This window comes from Tachypleus tridentatus, chromosome 7 (assembly GCF_004210375.1).
Source record: "Tachypleus tridentatus isolate NWPU-2018 chromosome 7, ASM421037v1, whole genome shotgun sequence".
Classification (NCBI taxonomy): Eukaryota; Metazoa; Arthropoda; class Merostomata; order Xiphosura; family Limulidae; genus Tachypleus; species Tachypleus tridentatus.
Window position 1 is genome coordinate 79,996,287 of NC_134831.1, and position 25,367 is coordinate 80,021,653.

General features: G+C 31.1%; 1 protein-coding gene across 1 annotated transcript in view; it reads right to left on the reverse strand.

The window, feature by feature from the left end:
• Positions 1 to 25,367, reverse strand: part of LOC143257705 (annexin A6-like) — an 81,613-nt gene that overhangs the window by 29,022 nt on the left and 27,224 nt on the right. The window contains exons 3-13 of the mRNA XM_076516743.1: positions 24,048 to 24,617; positions 22,144 to 22,257; positions 16,655 to 16,736; positions 15,111 to 15,205; positions 14,212 to 14,416; positions 10,133 to 10,212; positions 9,466 to 9,519; positions 8,799 to 8,988; positions 7,870 to 7,928; positions 6,039 to 6,161; positions 5,697 to 5,747 (exon numbers count right to left, since the gene is read on the reverse strand). Coding sequence (XP_076372858.1) covers positions 5,697 to 5,747; positions 6,039 to 6,161; positions 7,870 to 7,928; positions 8,799 to 8,988; positions 9,466 to 9,519; positions 10,133 to 10,212; positions 14,212 to 14,416; positions 15,111 to 15,205; positions 16,655 to 16,736; positions 22,144 to 22,257; positions 24,048 to 24,617 — 1,623 coding nt within the window. The remainder of the gene's footprint in view (positions 1 to 5,696; positions 5,748 to 6,038; positions 6,162 to 7,869; positions 7,929 to 8,798; positions 8,989 to 9,465; positions 9,520 to 10,132; positions 10,213 to 14,211; positions 14,417 to 15,110; positions 15,206 to 16,654; positions 16,737 to 22,143; positions 22,258 to 24,047; positions 24,618 to 25,367) is intronic.

Below are 25,367 nucleotides of genomic sequence, written 5' to 3' on the forward strand. Positions count from 1 at the left end.
GGAGTATGTGCCTCTAAAACTTCTAAACTTAAGAAACCCAAACTATTTTTGGCCAGCAGAAATGCCGAGGTCGCTAAATTAATTGTCTTTGGAAGAGGTATAGTGAATACAAGGAGATTATGGATCATGGTCACTACAAAAGTCAACTTAATTGTGCCATAAAAGAACTGCGATCAACTAAGAAACGATTTGGACGGAAACTGGTTGAGAACATGAAGAAGAACTCAGAGTTTTTGTACAGATATGTTAATTCAATCTGAAACCAAAGAACATCTGGGGTGAATCGTTGATGTTGATAATGTGGCCGCATATGACACCAGAACAGCTAATACTTCAAATAAATACCTTAACCTTGTCTTTACTGAATAAACTGTTGATAACATACCAGATCATATACGTATTTTTATTGGTGCTTTGGAGTCAGAGTTGAAATATTGTGATCTGTTGCCAGAAACTGTCCAAAAACAGCTTTGACATACGAAACTTGGTAAAGCACCTGATAATTACGAGTTTTTCTCTTCAGGTGTTAAATAAGAGGTAAACGAAACTAGTTAGTTATTCTCTTAGTGAAAGTTTCAGAGGAAGTATGGACTTATCGAAGTCCAGTCGGATTGGAAAAATGCTAAGGTTTTACCTTTGCTCATGAAGGGCTCAAAGATACTACGTTCATAGTATAAACCTGTTAACTTGACATATTTCGAATCGTTCCACTTCAGAGAATTAACTTTGGACGTTAGTTCTTCTACAAGGACGTGATGACTTTAAAGTTTTTTGTTTGTTTTTAAATTTTGCGAAAAGCTACACGAGGACTATCTGCGCTACCTGTTCTTATTTAGCAGTGTAAGACTATAGGGAAGGCAGCTAGTCATCACCACCCACCGCCAATTCTTGGGCTACTCTTTTACCAACGAATACTTGGATTAACCGTCACGTCATAATGTCCCACACAGCTGAAAGGGCAAGCATGTTTGGTGCGATGGAGATTCGAATCCGCGACCCTCAGATTACGAGTCAAGTACCCTAACCACCTGGTCATGTCGCGCCTGCGCTTCACACCGTTAAGATAATTAATTATTCGTGCATATCAACATAAAGTTAAATAGCTGTCCTAAAACGTCGATAAAAAATCATTCCCGATAAGATACAACTTAGTATCATTTGTAACTTTGTAAACTTTTAGTGCATAAACCATTATTTGTTATAACTGTTAACATAAATTGTATTGTTATTTGTATATTCATGTTAAGAAGGAAAGTTGTGTATATCAATCTTTTTGGTAAATATAATAAACTTGGCACATATTAATATTTAATTAACTTTTACATTGAAATTAAAATTTTCGGCTATTTGAAATCGTAATGCGTAAGGTACATAATAAATCGGAGAATCGTCGGAGATAAATAATAATACATACCATAATAAATTGGTGTCTTGATTGGGATAAATTATAATACGTAACACACAGTAAAACATTTGTTTCATTCACAACGTTTCACGAGGTTTACCTAGCATCATTAAATGGGAAGCAAGAAACGAAGCTAACAATTTAATTTTAAAAAAATCACTTTAAATTTTATAACAATATTAATTTATAAGCGTACAAATAAGCAATTGCAACAATAAACAAATCAACGAGATGTCAAATTTGGGTATAATAAATAAAACTTTTAGGCCTTAGTCTAAGTATTGGAATACGTCCTATATAGAAGAATGATTAAATATATGTAATATGTTTTGAGTTTCGTTAATTTTTTATCGAGTAATTTTGTATATCTGCTTAGGAGTTTTACGTAAGAAGAATCAAAACTATGATTGTTTCTAAACGTGAAATGGAGATTACAAGTGTTCCCGGAAACGAAAAGAAAGTTGACTGTACGTCTCGCAAATATAACATCTTTTGCAGTCTGTACATTCAATGACATACACATATCCTGAAATATTATTATGCATATTTTTTTTTGTATAGCAACTGACCTAGCTTTTTCCCAGATAAAAATATAAATTGTAGTTTAATATGAATTCTGCACTATCTAACTGTTTATAATCAAATGTTTAGATATCATGGTAACGAAAATACTTAAAATCCGTTATGTTTTTGAATACGTCAGTAAATTTTAGACACATTTAAAAAGATTCACAACCAATTACAACATTCACAAATATTCGACATTACATTACAATAACAAAATAGTCTACACAAATAAACAAAAAGCTTTTAAAGACCAATTAAACAAAAAAAAATTAAATACGTCAAAAACCAGAAATGAATAACTATTTCTAGAATAAAGCAAATGAATATTTACACACAAATCAACTTATAAACTAAAATTTCCGAATACTACAACAATCTACCAAAATAATAAATCACGATCCAGCACAAAACACTGAAAATACAATAAATCATAGGTAATGATACCTACATAACATACAAAAAAACAAAGCACTGGATGATTATATAAAAACAATACTGTTAAAGAAAGGTACTCGAGACTGTTTGACCATTTAAAAGCAGTATTTAATCTAACTCTAAATTCAGGATACATACCTGCTTCTTAGAAACAAGCAAATGTTCTTATGGTCTTGAAGGAAGGAAAACCAGAGAATAAGCCGTAAAAGTACAAACCGATCAGTTCAACTCGTTGTCCAGGCAAACTTTTGATTAGCAATAGGATCTCAACTTTTCTTAAGATCATATGAAAATTACCTGAAGCTTTTAACACAGTATGTCATTATATTTTAAGACTTGCAATAAAACAAATCCCAGATTGATAGAACGATAATTTTGCTACCTTAGTCACTCGGTGAAACAGCATAAGCCTTCGAATTTACAACGCTAAAATCAGGGGTTAGACTCCCCCCTCTGTGGATACAGCAGATAGCCTGGTGTGGCTTTCCTATAATAAAACATACACGCTCGTGCTACTTTAATAAATGTTGACACACAAATGAATTGTTAACAGAAATAAATCGCTATGTCATACATGATGCTCATCGGGCTGTATTCTCTACCCATTAAATTTACAAGTTGGAAATAAGATCACCTGTGTTAGAATTTAAAATTTTACCAAGATTTGTGTGAAGGAATTTCTGTAGTCCACCACTTGCCAATATATCTATAAGGATAAAAGAAACTGCTGTCTCAAATTCAATTTATAAACCATAGTTTTTGGTTTCCATAAGTTGATGACATTTTTTTGATCTTCTATAACCCTAACTTTATTAGTTTTTCTCTCATCTAAACCAGATAGCAACGAAATATAAAATCCATGATGGAAAAAATAGCTTATGACAAAATGTCATTTCTAAATGCTCTTTATATAAAAAGACAAACACAGGCTTCCAAACTTCCGTTAAGAACACACATGCTCGAATTTACGTTCCTTGGAATTCACTTCATGACCAAAGCCAAAATTTAGGTGTATTAAGAGAAGTTATCCGTAGAAATAAAACTGTACTTTCCAATATCGACTGTTTCAAAAACGAAAAAGAAACCCTTAGAACAAAATCTCCTTTAACATTGTTATTATTAAGGTAATTGCTTCCTTTGATAATAAGATAAATAAATTGACACAGAAAACGATTCTTCAGAGTACGTCCCTGTCGCTTGTATTTTACCATTCATCCCAAACTTGTACTGTAAGAAAATCTGGCTAAAAATAGTCATTAAAATACAACTTGCATTTTTACCTGAAAGAAAGAAAGCTAGATTAGCTGCTATCCAAAAAATATATGGATAGTTATGTTTCAGGAAATGTGTGTGCCATTGAATGTACAGATTTAAAACGTTATACTTGCGAGACCGAATTTTATGTTGGTTTACGGGAACACTTATAATCTTCATCTCATGTTTTTGAACACATATCTAAAAACAATCATTTTTTTTATTTTCCTCAATTAATAATTCTCAGCAAAGAGGGCAGTATTAATGGACGAAAAATAACCCTGAATCAGATCAGACTGAAAGGTTTATATCTAAATTTAAAATTTCATTGATAAATTACTGATGTTGCTACAATGCTGTAGATTCTTTAATTTAAATTCTGTCATCCTCAGTTCTTGTATTCGGTGGTCTGTGTAAATATCTGTGGGTTTTTTCCGACCGGTTGCTTTTCTGTGAATAGTAGTTCGGAATCAGTGACAGCGCTATTCTATTGAGATCACGTACTGACGAATGTCTAGGATAATATACTCTAATTACTGAATGGAGATAGATATGGGTAGTATGTTCTTTAGCGAGTGTTAAAAAAACAGCTGTCTAGCATATAAAATATTCTTCCAAATGAAACTTTAGATCTGAACTTTAAACAGCTAATTAACAAATCAAACACAATAACAATAATGAAATTCATTCAATTTTGAAATCAAGTGTTAGTTTCTCAAGTTTAATAACATTTCACAGAAAAAGACATTCATAATTCACACAATAGTTGTTACTAATTGTGGCAAATGCACTTAAACCGACAAGTCTTGTTTTGCATTTCTAATAACGCTCACTATTTCTTTGATATAAATAAGAATCAATCACAAATATTTTTAAAAAAATTATTTCTTTGCAATTTTCAAAGATTTTGGAAAGAAACGTAGGTTATAAATGTTAATTAGAATATGAAAAGACATTTACTGATTAGTGTTGGTTGCATTATTAATATTTAGTCCTAAATGTAATATGATTTAAATATTAACTTCAATTACGTACAAAAAAACAAATATACGCTGATCTAAGAAAGTTTCATTTTAGCAAATGTTTTTTTTCTTTTTTTCTTTAGCGTTGTTTTACTTTTAAAAGTTTCATCCAACCACACACATTGAATGGTCAGCCTGTAAAATGCAAACTTTTGAGAAAGTTTGTGTAACAAAATTTACATATGGTAAAAGATTCCAACAAAATTTTGTAACTAAATAAAAAAAATTCAAAATAAGCATAAGGTGGAATATTTTTCCTGTACATATATAATCCCTGATAAAAAACAAACAAACAGAAACATGAGCAAAACTTAACCAATTTATATTTTAAAAGATTTTTGATGGGATAAATTATTCCAAGTTATAGTAAATGCAGTATGCTTATATAGATTTTATGAATTTCAGAAGAATAATGTAAGGACATACACATTCAAGAATACAAAATTCTGCCGTTCATTTGCTTTTGAATCCATAACCCTGATATTCAAAATTTACTTGGATTCAATGTTTAGTAAACACATGGTTTTTCATTTTTACCAAACTTAATATTTCAAAAATTTAAATTTTTTAACATAAATGATATCCATTGTTAATATTTCTCTTATCCCATTAGTTAATTGAAATAAATATTGAGGAAAAGTTTGATATATGATTCATTAGCATTAACATAGTCCCTGATAAATATAAAACTTGGTAAAGCTACAATTTTAATAAAAAGTTTTATAAAACCAACAGAAATATAATGAAAATATAAATGAAAACAATCATAGAAATCTTAACACTGCACAATAAAGGTATGTTGTTGATAATTTGTTAAAAATTAAATTATGAAATCTATAAATATATAAGCTATGATAAATGAACTTTGTCTGCATCCATAGATTTAGTTTTATAACAAGAAACAGATATCATTTTAACTGGAAATATGTAAAACTGATTTAAACAACATGCAAAAACTTTATAATCAAGTTTGTGATGAAAATAACTTTCAGAATAGTTTCATTCTTTTAGGCTCCTCCTACCAGGGCAATCAAAACACGCTTATAGTCTCCAGAAGTGTCACTCTAAGTATTAAAAAAAAAAAAAGGTATTTAATAACACAGGAATTCATAAAGTTTCTTTCTTCAATATGTGCCAATATAAATTACCTAGCTATCATTAGGAAAGCAGAACAATATACGACTTATTTCACTATTATGAAGACAATGTTACAAAGCAAATGGGCCACTAAATTTCTTATTCTTAGTTTGGTGTAAAGAAAACTTAATGACTAAATTAATTCATTTTTTTATTTCATCACAGAGGGAGACTTACATTCATAAAAGTAAAACACGAGTCAAGCAAATTATACTTACAGAAATGGCATGCTCCAAGGGTTTACCAAACAATTTCTGATACTCCTGTTTAATCTGTACCATGTCTATCTCAGAGCGAGTTACAATAAGACGAATCAACGTGCGATCTTCAGTTCCCATGCCCTGCAGTGAAAGATGATGAAATCAGATTGTAATATTAAAGAACAGTCTTGTACATGTAATAAAAGGCATAATTTTATACCACTGGTTTCCACATAAATATATATATATAAAAAGGTTGGTTTCTACCATTAACCAGCCTATAAATTATTGCTTTCTAACGTTGTTTACAACTGTCATTTATTACTTATTTCTTGAAGTTAAATTATTTTACTGTAATCTTTGTGCTTCTAATGACCCATGTTACATTATTAGCAGACTTTTTCATTGTCATTACTATCTTTATATCAGATTTGTTACAAATGTCCTGTGTTGTTCCACAACAATGAATTTCTCACAGGTTCCACTCATAGAAATGTGAGTTTTTTTACTGTTTTCCAGCTTTTCTATTGTAACAATATGTTCTTTATTGTCAGTAGAGTTTCTCTTGAGAGCTAAAAGTCCAAATGTTGGCCTAATAAACTAACTTACAAGGTGTATCTCAGAACGACTGAAATATATTATTTAAAATGGGTTTCTCATGATCAATAACTTACAAGACATTTGATTTTAAAAATAAATGTGTATTTTACTCTAGTCAGTACTGATTGAAAATTGTTTTTTTTAGTATTTCAGAATATAAACTAGCAATGTCAAAATGCTGCTCTTCTCTAACTTATATAGTGAAATTAAAAATGAACTGTCATTCAAATCAGGTTTTTAAAAAGACACTAAAAACAGACATTTAACAAAAACAGAATTCTCTGTTGCTCACTATTACCCAAATACTTACTAAATGCAAGACACTAATGACAGTTAAAACCATCTTAACAGGAGATATGAACAGATATGACTGAGTTGTTTTATAAGGAGAGGACATATAAAAACTCTGCAGGAAACATGCATTATTTAAAAATGCCACCAAGACTTTTTAAAAATTAATTCAATCAATAATAGTAACAAAAATGCTGAAATGTAAAAAAAAAACTTTACTTACTGCCTTACAATAAATATATTTAAGTAACAACAGTAACCTATACTTTTGTTAATGTTTCTTGAATTACAAGTTTTAATTATTCTCGTAATGTAATTTTAAAAGAGGATTTTCATTTAAGCAATACAATAAATCTTCTATAGTAATTATTCTAAAGCAGTGATAAATAAGAATTTTACTTTCTATTAATATTTTCACTTTAGTTTAAGATGCGTAGTTTTCTTAGTGTGGCAAAAAAAGTTTTTTTTTCATTAATTCATCTGAGTAATTTTACAACAAACATTTCATATTGGTGCACAGAGAAAGCTTAGGTTTATTCAAGCAGTATGCAATTGACAACCAGTTCCAGAGTAAGGTCTACATCTTGCTCTCCATCAGTAATAAGCTATGAAAATATCTTATTTTCCTAATTCCTAATTTAACAGTGGAAGAGTAGAAGAAAGGCAGCTAGTCATCACCACCTACTGCCAACTCTTGGGCTACTCTTTTACTGAGAGAATTTACTACTAAGCAATATAGCAAAAAGTCCTACAAACTCTTTGGTATGTCTGAAAAGAACACAAAAATGTTAAAACTACTTTCCTAGTCCTTATGTTAACAATTTTGTTTTAAAAATGTGATTTTTTTTGTTAATTTAGTTAACATCAGATATTGTATATCTTACACTATAAAGTTTCATCCTTTTACATAGCTATAATCTAATATTAATCTAAAATTAAAATAGTACTGAAAACTCACCTTCATACTTTTGTGTATTTTCTCAGCAAAATATGCAGCTCTGTTCTCAACACATTTTGCTACAATAAACAACAAGTTATCTATTATTTCAGAATGAGACAGATTCTGTTTAAAGGCAGTAATAACAATTTTTACTTTACTAAGCAGTGTAAAACTACTCTCTGGATTAATCAAATGTACTTGTAAAAATGGAAATTTGCTCAATGAAGTAACTATGAATTTAAAATCATATTAAAATTAATTTACACTCAGAATCAAACTTATAATTCAGCCAATTAAGTGATTGTATCAATTATTTAAATTATTACAAGTCAAAGTCCTCAAATATGGATTTTCTTTCAATGATTTAGGAAACTGATTGCCAAAATAATTCTGCTGATAAAGTAAAGGCAACTAGTAGCTTCATAAATAATTATGTTTCTGGATTTATTCATATGTATTTTATTATCTTAATTTATATTCATTTAGAAGCTTTCAGAAATTAAGCAAATGAAAAATGAAAACTCACTAAGTAAAGGCTTTGTAAGTTCATAGACAAATCTTTGGTAAAAATACTTTATTAAATATCTGATTTTTAGTGTACAACAGAGTTGTAACATTTACTAAACAAATGCTTGCTGAATTTTATGAAGAGTACACAGTTTCAAGATTACAGAATAGTTTAATGGTGGGTTAAATTTACTGCCTTCATGCTTGAAATTAATGCATAACATTCATGTACATTGTACAGGAACGAAATAACTTAAAGTATGAAAGACAGCCTCTAAGTTCTATATTTGAAACAAATCCAAATTTTAAGTAAATCTTATTGTGATGAAAATAAAAGTATTTATTGAAGGATCAATATACTGGCAAGAAAAAAAAATAGAATTATGTTTTGATTAAAGCAAACTAACAATTTTATAACTATTTGCAAAGCTAATATTCACCAATGGTCAACAATCCTTGCTTTACATTTCCAGAAAATTCTTTTTCAATAGCTTGAGGTATGGTGTGTCCAGACATTTGACGATACTCAGAAAACACAAGGGTCAAATGAGTAAAGCTTCGAGATGCCATGATAGCATTGAATGTAGACTCATCAGTTCCCCAACGTCCAACACCAGCATTGTAGAGACTCTATTGAAACATTGTACCAGTTAATATTCAATTAAAAAATTTATGTAATAATTTCTTAAATAACTCTTTTTGAACAAAATGTGTTAGTTTAACAACAAAAGTTCAATTAAAAATATTCCAACAAAAACTTCTTTACCAACTTATTTACTTAAAATCTTGGTTTTTGTAACAAGTTTTTACCTAGTTATACACGTTACTTACTGATGTCACTATAACAAAATACATTACTAATTAACTCTTGACACTAGTGAGCTTAAACAGACTGATATCAAATAGACATTTTTAAAATGAATTGCTTTTATTCCATCTTGGTATAAGCACAGTTAGAAAAAATTGCTGTAGCCAGAAAAAAACAGAATTCTGGCTTACTGTTCCAGTGCTCTATCAACTAAGTTTCATACTTCAAACCAACTAATTTTAATTTTAACCATAACATACTCCAGAAAAGTGTGAAAATATGGTGATTAGCTTTTTTACCTGAGCATCTACTTTGGCTTTAGCTGGGTCTCCAGGGCCTTCATCTCTTCCTCCCTAAGTGCATAAAATTTGATTACAGTTTTTAAAAAAATATAGAAATAAATGTCACTTATCAAAAATTAATTTTCCTAAATAAAATACATAAATGGAAATTTTATGAAAATTAAAAACTTAACAATCAGTTTAAAGAAAAAAAAGAGACAGTTACAGGTAAAGTTATGCACTACATCCACAAATTTGCAAACTCTAAATTTCCTAACGTTTGACTAACCACATTTCTTCACACCAAATTAGTGATTATTTCACAGAAATGTAATCAAGAAATTCCATTTTTTTACATATAAAACAAAATAATTTTACAAAAAAATCTGGCCTTCACCTGAAAAAAATATTATTTTCCTTCTCAGTAATAACGTTTTCAGCTTCTTAAGGCTGTTATGAGGTCCAAGGATGAGATTTGCATTGTTGCTTATATATTAAAATACCCATTAACTGTTCACCAGTTCTACTACAGACCAGCAAATACCTGTGGCAATCATTTAAGTATTCAACATATTTTTTTCAATTAACTATAGTAATTTGCAGTTTATACAAATCAGTTAGAGGAGGAATAAAAGTATCCATTCATTACTATAGCTAACAAATAGTAAAAATATATACAACTTACAGTAGTCATAGAAACTAGCAAACGCTTGAAATCACCTGAAGTATCACCTCTTATATCATTTTCCAAAGGATGGCGATATACTGTTTTATAAAAAAAACATGTAAAAGATCAATACTACTACATAATCCTAGGAATAGTCTATAGTTTTCTTTCTAGAGTACTACATTAAACAAAAATATTTAAAATAATTTATACTAAGCAGTATAAATGATAAAAATTATTAAAGCTTGTAGGCTTACAGTATATCACTTTATACATTCCTCTTCTTGAAGAATTTTCCACAAATGAAATGTATGAATAATTTCATGTTGACCACCTTACCAATTCAAGTTAACACTAATTCAATATTTTTGATGAAGACTTTCATATTTATTTGGTTGGTTGTTTAGCATTCATTAGTGCAAAGCAACTGGGTTATCTGAGGCAAACAATCTGTAAAAAGGAATCATGCTAAAACAACACATAGTCCAATTTTCAAATTAAAATCTTAGAGTTAAAATAACCAATGGCCCCTTAGAAATTTAAAAACACAACTGAAGTGGATAGTGTTGTTGTTACCAATGGCACTGTCTAATGTCAAGGGTGAACCCATGGTAAAAATATGCTTAAAATGGTGCCAGAGCATACAGACTTAGCTGCAATGTCAGCAAAACTGATGAAAAGCAAGCTTGAGTTTCACTGTGTAAAGGGGTGATCATAATCATACAGACGATAAGCCCAAAAGGAAAGAGTCAACAGCTCTGTCTGTGTCTTGAAGGCAAGGAAGATGGGGGATGAAGTAGAACTGCTAGATGCATGAGAAAACCTTCCCCCGAGAGTACTGGTAATGCTCTGGGGATCAACAACTTCCTGGCCATCAGAGAGCAAGATCGAAAGGGAGGCAGAATTATACTGTCCACTAGCCTTTTGAATCTTGTCCCATATGACTTTGGAACTGGTGGTAGAAGAGATACCAGAGGTGTATTTAATTCAAGATTCCTTCTGGCTTTGATGCTTGACTTGATGAGCATGTGCATGGGTTTACTGAAATGCAATATAGTTTAAAAGTGTGGGATACCTATGAAAGATATCCCAAGCTCATTTCTGAGCTTTCCTTGCCATGTGGCAAGCAGGATTCCACCACAGACGAGAACATTGTGGAAAAATGTGTCGAGGTTTTAGGAATACGTTGAGCAATGGCCTGGACAACACAGCCAATCACCTATGCCACACAGCTGTCTTTCAATGGCAGGATCATGTTCTGAGAGAGCAGTGAAAGAGGGCCAGTTGGTCTGGTCCAACTTCCAATGAGGCACATGGGTAAGGCAGCATCGACTATGGCCAGTCTCTCAAAATGACAGAAAAATTAACTGCCTGTTAACCCTCCAAGAAAAGTACAAGTGAAGGGGAGCAGATAGAAAGATCAATAGCAATAAAATACTGACTAGGTGCATGAATATAAGTATAAAAAACAGAATTGAAGAAAGATAGGTTGTGATCCCTCCCATAGGAGATTATGTCCATTAAAGTCTCCCAGGATTAAAAAGGGAGATAGTAATTGCTCAATGAGAGCATCAAGGTCTGACTGATCATAGATCCCTTCAGGAGCCAGGTATAGAGAACAAAGTGATGGTATAACCCAAGGAAGCATGAATGGCTACAGCCTCCAAAGGTGTATCAGGTGGAAAAGACAGGGTGAGGACACAATGATCAACCATCAGTGCCACCCCACCATGCTATCGTCCATCACACAACCTGTCATTTCTGTACAAAGAAAACTGACGTCAACTCTTTTAATCATGGAGGGCAAAAGAATATTCAGATGTTTTGCACACGAGTCTCCCGGAGGCACGAGGTGATCTGTCTGCACTCTCACTGACAGTGAAATGGAGTGCAGCAGCATGTGTTTGACACAGAGTTAGGGATAATAATTTCCTAGCCTCTGGCTAGATATTTATAGTCTTCTAGCATTGCATCTCTTTCTCCTTTTAGGGCAAGAAATAGAGTAAGAGGGGTGTAGACCACTACAGTTAACACAGTTTGGTTCTAGTTTACCACCACAACACGAACGTGTTAAAGAACCACAACACGATGTTTTTTGAGTGTCCAAAGTGTTGACACTGGAAACATTTGAGAGTTGGGGGAATGTATGGCTGTACCTTACAGTTCAGATAACCTGCTTTGACTGTGGCAGGAGGACATGGTGATGTAAACATCAATATCAGAACATTAGTAGGTACCATAATTCCTTCTTTGTGGATGAAGATTCAGCATACCACAGAAACACCTTGGCTGGAGAGACTAGCAAAATCTCTGACTCAGGAATGTTCTTTAAATCCCTCTCAAATATAACTCTTCTGGAAGAATCCAAAGTGGCATGGGGAGTAACCTCAGTGGCCATATCCCCAATGGCCTTCAATTTCAAGAGGAGTTTGGTATGTTGTGATGAAGATGTTTCCACTAAAATGTCTTTAGAGCACAACTTTACTGATGTAGGGGAGCCAGCAAGCTCCTCTAATTCCTTTTAAATAGAAAAGGGGGACATTTACTTTAAGGATTTATTGGACATGAAATGGTAAGTTAGAAATCAAGGTACAGAATCTGACTGTGATGTTGACTGTACAATAGTTGTTGTCCATCCATAATAATTTTTTGATAATCTGTTTTTCAAATTTTTCATTTCTATTTATTTTCATAAATGGGAGTATCCATAAAAATGACACTATATTTATGACACTATATTTCAGTGCCCACTGACCCCAAACAACACAGAGCCCTACAAGGGAATGCACTACAATGCCAAACAAGGACACTGCAGCAATGCCAGGGTTTCGTGGGAACTATACCCAATCATCAATATCAGACACAATGTCCACAAAATCCATTGAGAACATCCCACACTGGTACATGGTTAACTCTAACCCACCAATCTAGAGGAATTCAGAGCCAAAGTGATGTGTTGGAGTTGGACACCTCAACCATCAGGATCCTCTTCTCCCCCTTCACAAGTCACCACACATGTGGGTGGATGTTTAGATCACAGAGGAGAAAAACTCAAAGTACAGAACACATTCTTTAAAAGCTCTCCTCACCATGTACGAGAATCCACCTTGAGTGGTTCATATCAAAACCACCTGAATTGGAAGAATTGCACAAAATCTTGAAATCGAAGTTGGTTGGTTTCATATTCACTGGGATAATGTTAGTAACTGTGTGGATTAGGTTTCATGGATTATTTCAGAAATGCAGATAAGTGAACTACTAATCCCACAATAAGGAAATACAAAAAATATGAAAACTGAAGTGTGAGGAATATATCTTTGAACAAAACAAGCTTTTCATAAAAACCTTACACTTGAAAGCTGCTTAAGTGGCCATTTCAACCAAAAAAATGAGTACTAACAAATAATAAAGCATGAAAATATTTCAAAGTTTACAAGTTTTGAACCAGGAAAAACAATATAGGCATGGTGTGACAAAAAAAAGTTTTAAAATGAATGATTTAAAGTTACTGAAATGAAAACAAGTAGCTTTTAATATTAAGAAACATTTAAATAAAACTTCTGTTCATCCAAAATAAAGTTTTCCTAACTAGGTAAATCTTTGAATATACCAAAAAACTAATCTTATCATACATTTTTAACAAAAACATGTAAATTATAATTGTTTTGAAGGCAAAGTAAATGTGTTTGATAAAGCAGAATTAGTCTATTAAAATATTCACATTTCTAAAGACTTCAATAACATGAGTTACTTCATTCAGTAGGGTATCTTGTATACAAGTTTTTATTAAGCAGAAACAGTAAAATGACTTAGCCTACTTTAACTGTTTTTAAAGTTTTAAAAACTTAATGTTTCTTTTTCTTAAATATGTTAGAAAATCAGCCAAAGTATAAGCAAAGAGACATTATTAAGACTATTTTTTAGATATTTTGAAATATGAAATCATATGCTCTCAACTTTTAAACAAATAAAAATGACACCAATAAAATAACTTGTTCTAATAAAACTATTGTATTCTGCAAAGAGAACTGTAACTTTGTTTTGACAACTGATTTGTAAATTCTAACATAAAAGAGGGTGACTACAAACAATCCTACATTTCTTGTATGATTCTTTTATCTCCCGTATGTCATGATTGTTTCTGGTACAAAGGATCTCAATCAGACAATCATCATCAGTACCAACCCCAGAAATAGCATTATGTATCTCTGAGGCTAGAAACTCTATTGTGGGAGTCATCAGGGCCAAAATTACATCTTCGAACCTTCCACCCAATTCACTCTTGAGGTCTTTAATCAAGTCCTAAAAATACAGCAATAGTTCTCTTTAAAATACTTTATTTACTATGTAAATCATTATTTCAAATGTATCTGAATCACTGAAATGCCAAATAACTGGGCAAATCTTGTTAGCAAACATTATCTCTTCATTAATTAAAATTTACAATACAACAAATCTGATAAGACAAAGTTTCAGAAATTGAATTAATTTTCTAAGAGCACTCACATCATCTGTTTTATCTTTTTACTGAAAGTTTTTCATAAATACAAGTGCTATGAAAAGTATTTGTTACTCAAAAGGTACTTAAAAACTTTACAAAGTAGAGAAAAGGGAAACAGAAATGTGTGACTGATATGATAAAGAAAATATTCCAGACTTCAGTAACTAAAAGTTGATGATGAATCAGGAAAGAAATCAAAATTAAGGACTGCTAAAATTGGAAAACAATGCTTGTATATTGTTGACAGATTTTTGGTTTCAATCTATTTTGTAGTAAGCTCCTAGTTAATTCATTACACAGAATGGCTATAATAAAATAAAAAACAGAAATATGATTAAACTTTAATTTCCAGTAAAGTGTCACAAAGTTAATGAAATATACATCAATTTGTTGACTAGTGATTTTAACATGATTTGGAAACCTATGATAGAAACAGTGAAAATTTATTTACTGCCTTATAATAAAGAGAAAACTGATATTTATTAACAGTCATACCTTTCCAAACTGGGTCTTAAAAGAAATGGCAATTTGCTGTCTTTGAGAGTTGACACGTCTGGTTAAAACATTTATGATAGACTTTTCATCTGTTCCTGGAATGATCAATAATAAATAATAGTTACCTATTGGATACTGTTTATGTTACATCATCATTTTAACAATGAATTCATAAGAATAAAATATTGCATGCTTTTTAATACAGGGAGGTAACTTTAGTTACTAACCAATGTTAGCATCATATACTTTTACATGTACCAGTTTAAGGCTTTGCTGAGTGACAAAGAATCAGTGACAGTACATAAAGCAAACTATTAATTTTCTGTGTGTATTTAAAACTTGTATTCTATTCTTTCTTTAAAGTAGCTCTAATTAGCAGAATTGATTATAATCTTTAATATATGGGTATATACAGAGGAGTAATACTCAGCAATATATGTATGTACAATATAGTATTCTGGTTACATGTGTAACTTTATTTTCGTAGAAAAAAAATACCAGTTTTATTGGTTTAAATAAACAATCAAAAAGACAAACAAGTTAAAAATTTCAGATTCCTCCCCCTCACTTCTCCTTCCATTGAACCATAAAAAAAGGCATTAGAGATAATTAGAACAGGTAGAGATAACACTATCAGCAAATAAAATGTCATTTTGATATATTTATCATTAGTGATCAATAACAATTAGCCAGGTGAAAATACACACTTAACAGGATAATGATTAATATCCAAACTCCTAAATAACTTTTCCCCATGATCTTGTGGCCAAAAAATAATAATGTCATTAGCTCATTTATTGGTTCATTTGAAGAGTACCTAAACATAGCTTCTGTCAGTCATCTTAAGACTATTTTCTGACAGTATGATGGAAGACACATAGGATGGATGAAATGTTAAACTATAAAAACATTATAAATTATCTACTAGAATGAATCTCCTAGGAAAAGAACCATTAAATGGGATTAATGTTACTGTTGAAGATATTTTAGCCTTCTTTGGTCTATATAGTGATGGTTTTTGGTAAAATCCTTCTGACTAATGGTCAACTTATATTCCTTCACTAGCATTTTTACTTATATTTTATTTAAGGACAAGTTGTGGGCTATAGACAACCATTTACTCTTCAGTGAATGTACTTGTACGCTTCCTTGGACTAATTCATGTACCACAGGCAATAGTAACACAACATAACCAAAAAAGATTTCCATCTGTAAGTAAGGCCAACTGGGTATGGGTTCTTCAATATAATGCTTTCTGTCACAAGTTGGAAAATTAAATGGGTATTCATACAACTCCATATGGAAACTATGTTGCAAGGCGGTTGGTTGTGATCAATAGTCATCAGATAAAACACACATGGACGTGATGATACAAGCTGTAACACCATGGGGTGAGGCTCCAAAATAATTTTAAGGTATTCAACATCTGTATATATGTATATATTTATTATTTTGATTTTTCATCTTCAATCCAGTTAGCTACACAAACAACCAAAATTAGAAAGTTTCAAAGTGTTATAAAAACAAATATTGCTGTTATATACCAAATCCTTTCATGGCGTTTCGTAAGGCTTGGGCATCAGCCTGTGGATCAAATGGCTTTGCTGGTACGACTGTGCCTTGTTCCTACGGAATTACAATTAATTGAGTTATCCTGACTTTTCAAACTATTACTTTTTTATTCAGAAATCTGATTAAACAAAACATTAACTTGTAAGCAAGAGATGTTATTTCAACTAGTACATTACAAGGAATCTTCCTTTCATAAATTTTTATAAATTTGAATTTAGTTTTAAAAATAACAAAAAATATATAATAACCTTGTCTTGTAACATCTGCATATTCTACTTTATTTAAATACTGCTTTACATTTTCATTACTTAAAATTTGTTTTATAAACCTTATATTGTCTTTCTCTACACCCCTAACCTCAAGAGTTGTAGGGTTTTATGCACTGCAATGTATGGAGTCCAAAAATTGAACACCCATATCTATATATTACTAATTTGTGATTCCAATACACTTCTTAGTTTTAACTAATATGGTACATGGGTTATCATGTTGTCATATATTTCTACTAATATGGTACATGGGTTATGTTGTCATATATTTCTAGGGCTACTCTTTGGCAACAGTGAAACTTATTCAATTAAAGTTGATTCATCTTCCCATTTTTATACACTTGTGGCATTTTATAGTTCAGTTTCACCGATGAAAAGTACTATTTTCATAAATTTAAAATATAAAAGTTACCCCCTTTGTTACATGAGCAAATGCTCTGTTTTATTGGATCTTGCATGGAAATAGGTGGGGATTGTCTATGCTGGATGCCTCTAATTTTGAAGTAACAAATTATATTGAAAGTAGCAAATAAACCCCATCAACTTTCATCTCTTTCGGGATATTCTAGTCAGACCAAATAGCAAGATTTGACCATCACAATTATAACTCAACTCACAGCCACAAGGTGAAGAACACAATATTTTTAATTTTCAGTTCCACAGTTGAACATGCTAAACACTTACCTGTGCTGGGTCCCACTTCAGGGAGATTAATCATTTAAGGTCAAAAGTTCTGAATTCAGAACTTTGTAAAAATATCATATTGATGAAAACTACACTCTTTCTGACAATCTCACTTTTAACTACTTACTCTTGTTAACTTGTATACTTATCACATATAATCAGTGTCCTGTCAATAACCAGTTAATCAAAACTATGATTAAATTTAATGTCACAAAAATACTCAACTCATCAAAACTGGTTTTTCCAGTTACAACAATTCACATAAATGAAATTAGTATGTCTAATTATAACTGTTTTTATTGTTCCAAGTATCTAAGTAATCAAAACATTATAACTGAGTCATTATTTATAATCACATCAAGTTGGTTCAGCTCAACTGATTAGTGTTATGACTCACAAAATTATACCATTATGGTTCCTTATCTTTTTGATTAAATTTGTTCAGCTTAACTGATTAGTGTTGCAATTCATGAAAATAATCAACAAATTAAAATTTCAAATTTACTATTAATAATTATTCCAACAATTCAAGTAAACACAATATACCTATCATTTTAAATTAATTCATGCTTGTTTCATTTAATCAATTAGTTATGAAACCCTTATATTGATATTATGATTCTTTATTTTTTTCCCATTAGTTCAAATTTGTTCACCTTTGGGTTAGCATGGCCCATTGAATAGTGGGACTGTATTTTGATTTGAGGGTCTTGGATATAATTTTTGTTGCCACCCAAAATGCAAGCCCTTTCTGCCATGAGAACATTATATTCATTTCCAAGTTACTAAAGCTATCTGCTACTGTTCCTAAATTTTAACAGACAGCTAGAGGAAAGACAATCTGCCAGCAGTTTCCACAAACTCTTGAACTACTTATATAAAGTGAAATTTACTATTATATTGCATTTGTGTTATGTTTCTAAATCATTAAATACAACAGTAATTAATAGTAGGGACTGTCATGAAACAAACCGGCAGCAATAAAATCCACTCACTAAAAACCACCTTTAAAACATCTGAATATTAAAAACAAATATGTCACAGTATTGGGTGAGCAACACTAAACCTTACTGCACTTAAAACACTGCCTAAGTCTTTGAAAGGGGAATCAAAATTTGACTATTTCAATGAATTTTCAGTTAAGTAAATCATTTTTCCAAACATCTACATAGAAAAAATCTTAAAACCTTATCACTCTCATTTTTCACACAACTCTAATACCTGAGGTTCCACAATTACTCCTTTCATGTGCCCAAAGGCAGTAGGAGATGAGACATTATGGGTTTCAGGACTCACCTACACACGCTTGTTTTGATTTTCCATGATGGTCAACTTGTTTAACTTCAGTGTTTTAGATTTTGCTTGATAGATGAAATATCCCCAATGCTCTTTGGGTGCTATTACCACAAGTTTTAGTCTGTTAGAACTACAGATGATGAACCAAGAATGGAAATGCATTAAATGATTATAAATTATTTATTGTTTGATATTGTTGATTTAAATTACCCATTATAGCAATAATTGTAATAATGATTATTAATCTATTATATATATCAAAAATGGAGGATGTACTACTTTGGGCATATAATTAGATTTGAGGATAGGTTGGTATAGATCCTGATGAGAGACACTGAATTGGGTATAAGTGCACACCATGCTTAGTATTGCTGGTGTACAAAAACAGAAGACAAAAATCATTAATTTTATAAAGACAAATAAAGATCGATAAATGTGTAACCTAGCTAGCTACAGTAAAACAGAAGTTTTAATACTGAAATAAACTCAAAACTACAACTAAGTTACTTAAAACCTTTTATCCCTACTTTGGCAAGATAAACATCAGTTATTTGTTAAAGTAAGAATAAAATGTTTTAAATTTTAAGTAATTTAGATGTTGTAGTTTTGACTTTATTGTTTCAATACTTATTTGTAGCATTAAAACTTTATCATTATAACAAGCTTGGACACCTATTTGAGTTCTTTTCGTGTTTATAAAATTTAAAAATTGTTTATTAAACTTCCTATAATTGTGAAATAACAACATTTAATGTAAATAAGGTGTAAACCTAATGTTTTAAATTATGTTCCATTGTACTGTATAACGTGGATAACAGTATTCTTTATTTTTGAATGAATTATAAATTTATTTTTTCTTAGTTTTGTATGTGTTGTTTTAACACCACACCTTAACTTTCCTAAATTTGTGATCTGATGGAAGTTGCGAGAGGCACTAGCATGTTTAAAACCAACAGATCTTTGATCATCTAGCAAATTGTTCTGAAACAATATTCTTTGTACTTTATACAGTTAGTCATGACAGTCATGACATACTGGACTATACATTCCTTGGGACTCAGCACATGAAACAAAACAAAAATTCAACCTACTAAGAAACCAAATAAACACAGCCATAAAACTATGCTCACCAGATAAAATTAACAATGAATTAGACGAAATACAACAATACTTCATCAACATCAATAAGTTTCCTCCACAAACCGTAGAAAACATTATATGCACACACCTAGACAGAAAGCAAAATCAACCAACAAAAGTAAATATATCTCACAAATCAAAAAATCACAAAACATATACTGCTGCATACCACATATTCCCAACATCAGCAGACAAATAACCAACATTTGGCAAAAACTAGTAACAAAATATGACATTCCAGTTAATACCAAATTTATTCAAAAACCAGGCACAAAACTGAGGTCTATACTATGTAAAAACTACACTGACAAACACAACACCAACATTATTTATAAAATACACTGTGATAACTGCCACAACTTCTATATTGGAGAAACAAGTAGAAAAATGGAAACCAGATTCAAAGAACATAAGTCACCTTCACACGTTTTCGAACACTGCAAGTCAAATAAACACAACATAACCATAGAAAACACTCAAATACTAAATAAAGAAACAAACATAAACAAACGCAAAATTAAAAAAAAACCTTACTTATACAACAACTTAAACACAAAATAAACCAATATACAACAACTTATTTAAAAGTATTTGTAGAATGGTCAATTTTTCAGTTTTAATACATTATACACAAAATAAACCAATATAAAGGAATGCCTTTATACCTATATTAATAAAATAAAATATATATTCAAACATCTAACATGAGTACCACAGTATTCCACATCTACATTCTGACACTCAGTTACACAACCCTGTGTTTGTCCAGTGCAAATAGTAATAGCTCAGCAAATAAAGAAAGGAAGTTCATTCCAAACATGTGGTCAGCTTTCAACATACTATGTCAGTTACCCACTCTTTTCTTTGTGAACCTGACGATGACCGATTAGTAACATAATTCTTTATTTGATAGAATGCACAAAAGAGAATTATTTTTTTAATGAAAGCAAGCTACAAAACATTATAACAATGCTTTATAAAAACAGAAAAAAAAATCCTACCTACCTTAACATTTTTGCTGGAAATATTACTGCAAACAATAAGTAATTTTTGGGCCTAATGTGAAGTCATGCAATTAGGGTATCTGACACCAAAGGGGTAAAACATAATTTGGTCCCCCCTTCTTCCAAAAAAATCCCAACTCCCACCTGCCCTTTACATTCTTACTTTATAACTTCTAACCTTACCTACAATGGTACTATATCTCAACATATTGTCATGATTATCTGATCATTGAAAAACAATTGCTGGCTGAATAAGTAATAACAGCACAGAGTGCAGAAAAACACTTAATTTTAATCTAATGGAAAGGGATTTTCTAACTGAATAGGCATTATATTTCTGCTGATTTACTAATATTTGATGATGAACATAAACATTTTATGAGCATTTGTCTAACATGAACAGATAAATTCTGGGTAAACTGATTGTTCATTTGGTGCTCCCAAATTTGTTATCTTGAACAAATGCTCACTCCTGTATTTCCCTCACTATGGCACTATTAATATGCACTGGAAAAAACAAACACATTTAATAAGGATTGTGATGTGTAATTTTCTGATGATATTTCATAACTTTTCAATGAAAATCAGTATTTTTGGTCAAATCTTGCATATTCTTTCCAACAATGAAATATAAATTAACTGGCACCAGATTTAGGCCTATAGCCAAAACAAGTCGTGTTTCTTAAAACTTTTACTTGCAAGTTTTTTATGGTAATAAATCTCATTAACTTTATTATTTATATAAAAATTTCACAAAGTAATTGTTATTTTCACAAACAAAAATTCAGTAGTTTTCAGAAGTCTTGTGGAAATTTATTATATTTAGCCATTCAATTAAATGATTAGCACATCCAACTAATCACCCAACTCTATTTATCATTGTATTGGTATATCTCCTAATAAATACTGTCAATAAAATGTTAAGTTAAAAATAATTTCACATTATTTTCACTTGTTTTGACCTTATGCCCATTTATTATGAGCTGATGCATCCAAGAGGTAACAAACTTATGCACATAATTATTTAAAGCAGCTTTTAGAAAAACTTATTTCCTGAACAAGGCTTACCAAAGATGACATCTTTGCATATCCACTTCCTCCACTAGTGAGAGGTGAAGCACTTTGATTAAAACCACCGGGATAAGCTGCAGATTGCTGAGGGTATAAAGATTGTGTTGGTGCCTACAGTTGTAAATTAAATAACAAGTTTTTTTAAAAAAAGGTATCATGAAAGTTCCAGATCATATTTAGGAATTACAAATTTTTAATAAGTAGCAATAAAATCACTAAACCATTTAAAGAGCCCATACAAGAAACACTGTGAACTACGTCTAAAGTCCATATAACTACCTAATGTCTGAGCATTTTGCTACTACACATACAAGTTTGAAGCCAAAATATTACCGTGTTTTGACAGCTAATACAATCCCTATTCACAATTACTTTTGTGAGGCATCTTAAGTGTACAATGTCCAACTATAAAAAAACATTTTGAACTGCATTAGAAGGGAAGTTAGGTGTAGTATGTCAGAGTCTCTTATTACAGAGCATTTTAGACATGCTGTAATCAGACTCCTAAAAGTTTACCACATATACACACACACACACAAATTGTTGTCAATTCACCAAAAATTCCATCTTTTGTGAAAGGATTTGTTATTAACATTTTTTTAATGCTTTGTTTAATTATATACTGGTTTTCATTCTAGTGATTAGTATAGAGAAATTGTATATACACAAATTGGAGGTAATAACGACCATTATACATAAGCACAATTCACAGGGAATACAAATGCACAAAAGTATCATAATAAGTTAGCTTATAACAATTGTACTTATTTCTTTGAAGCCATATATTTTAAATTCCTAATTTAGCATAAAATTATTAGTTTTTGTGACATTTATTGTAACCATAGAGAGCTAAAAACAAATACTACACATATTTGTGGCACTTGTTATTTGCTTATTACCTAGTATGTTTGATTACAGACTTCACTGTTCATTAGAATTAAAAGTTAATTACTGCAGAAAAGTGCAACACTTAAGTTACCACAAATAAGTTTGTGAAAAAGTCTGAAGTATGGAAATCAAGTGTACATGTGTGTATTCACACACACACACGTACACAAATATTCAAAATGTACATCTGCAAACTCAAACAATATACGTAAATGTATATATTCCCTTATTTCTCACTCTTATTTCCACACACACAGTAACAAATGTATTTAAATTAATGCAACAGTGTTACTACATACATTGCTTTTATCTATAGTAGAAGCATGGTAACTTAATTGCCAGCTCCAAAATATATAAATACTAAAAAATCCTGTTTTATATGGATATATTAAACAGCATTTTACATTGTGGCAAAATTATTGTAAGCCATTCTTTCAAATGTTTCAAATTAGACACTTTGGTGATGTAAAAAAATACCCATAATTATTCATGATTGAGTCACTGTCATATATAAATGGACAGCCATCTTCCTTTTTCTTGAATAATCTACATAATTTGAGAATGTTATTCAGATGTAAACTCAACATTAAAGATTTTTCTAAAAATAAAGTTTGATGGTCACAGGTAAACATTTGTTACAAAAAAATTAATAGTCATTATATTTAAAGTTTTGACTATCATATTTGAATATCAATTATGTACAGTGTTTCTTGTATCATGTAAGCCTGAGTGTCCAACACACTGAAACCATCTCAACCACTACCACAACTGACATATCCCAGCCAGCCTGACAAGCCCTGATATTGGGTGAAAGACCTCTTTGGTTTAAGATAAAGAAGATGGTGTGGTTGACATATTGTTTACTTTAATTCAAGTTCTTATTATTAGTGACTACAATTATTTTCTTAACCTCATGATGTTTATGTATATCATCAAAAACTTGAAATAATATAAATTATGTGTTTAAGGCCAAGAACAACATAAGATACATAAAATATAATCAAATAACTTACTCCTGTAGGTTGGCCTGGATACTGTGTGGTGAAACCACTCAAGTTAACTGATGGATTTTGCCCTTGTGAGTAATCACTTCCATAGCCTGAAGTTGGAGGACATGCTCCTGTTGGAGGAGGGTAGCCTGCTCCAGAAGATGGAGGATAGCTTCCTCCTGTTGGTGGAGGGTAACCTGCCCCAGAAGGTGGAGGATAGCTTCCTCCTGTTGGTGGAGGGTAGCCTGCCCCAGAAGGTGGAGGATAGCTTCCTCCTGTTGGTGGAGGGTATCCTGCACCAGAAGGTGGAGGATAGTTTCCTCCTGTTGGTGGAGGGTATCCTGCACCAGAAGGTGGAGGGGGGTAACTACTACCACTTGAAGGAGGATAGCCTCCTCCAGAGGATGGTGGATAACTTCCCCCTGTTGAATATGGGGGATATCCTCCTCCTTGAGGTGGATAGGTTCCACCAGGCATTGGAGGATAAGCTCCCCCTACAGAAGGAGGAAATCCTTGCTCAGGTTTGTTTACATTAAAACCAATAGCTGACTGTTGATTCCCTTGACCACCTGGATAAGGTGGGTAAGTGTGTGCCTAAAGAAATAAAAATAAGGAGAGATCAACTTCTGGTTATATAATACCAAATGAAATAGTTTAATAAAATAAACATGCATCTTAAAATATAATTTTAACCACAAAAAGCAAAGCAATGACAACTTTTATATTCTGTATAGTTAATATATAAATATATACCTTTTGTTCTAGTTTATATCAATGTTGTTAAAACATTTGTAGTAACTATGGTTTTTGGGTTATGTGAATTATTCATATCCATATACAAATGTTGGACTAGTAGGTATGTATGCATTGCATTAATACTCACAATATATGCCCATGTCTGATAAATCATATTACATTTTCTGTTTTACATTGGAAATTATACTCAAAAAAATATGTATCATACTGCTTTACACAAAGTACACAGTTTTTCAATTAATCCAACAACTTATAACAACAACCTAGAGCTTAAGATTTCAAAGCATGAAATGACAATTCAATTATACTGATATTTTCACTCTACGATTTGTGTATTAAAAATATTTTCCATTTCATACAGACACTGATAAATTGTTGTTTCAATAAATAACAAATCATATAATTACTCAATTTTATTGATTCATATTGGATTTTAACACAACATTGTGTTAATGGTATGCTGATATGTCCATATTTTGGCTTAATGTACGTATTCAATGCATAAATTTTATACTAGCTTATAGTAATGCTAATTTTTAAAAATATCACTTATAGTTGCATCTTGTGAGTTGTGTATAGTTATTCAGG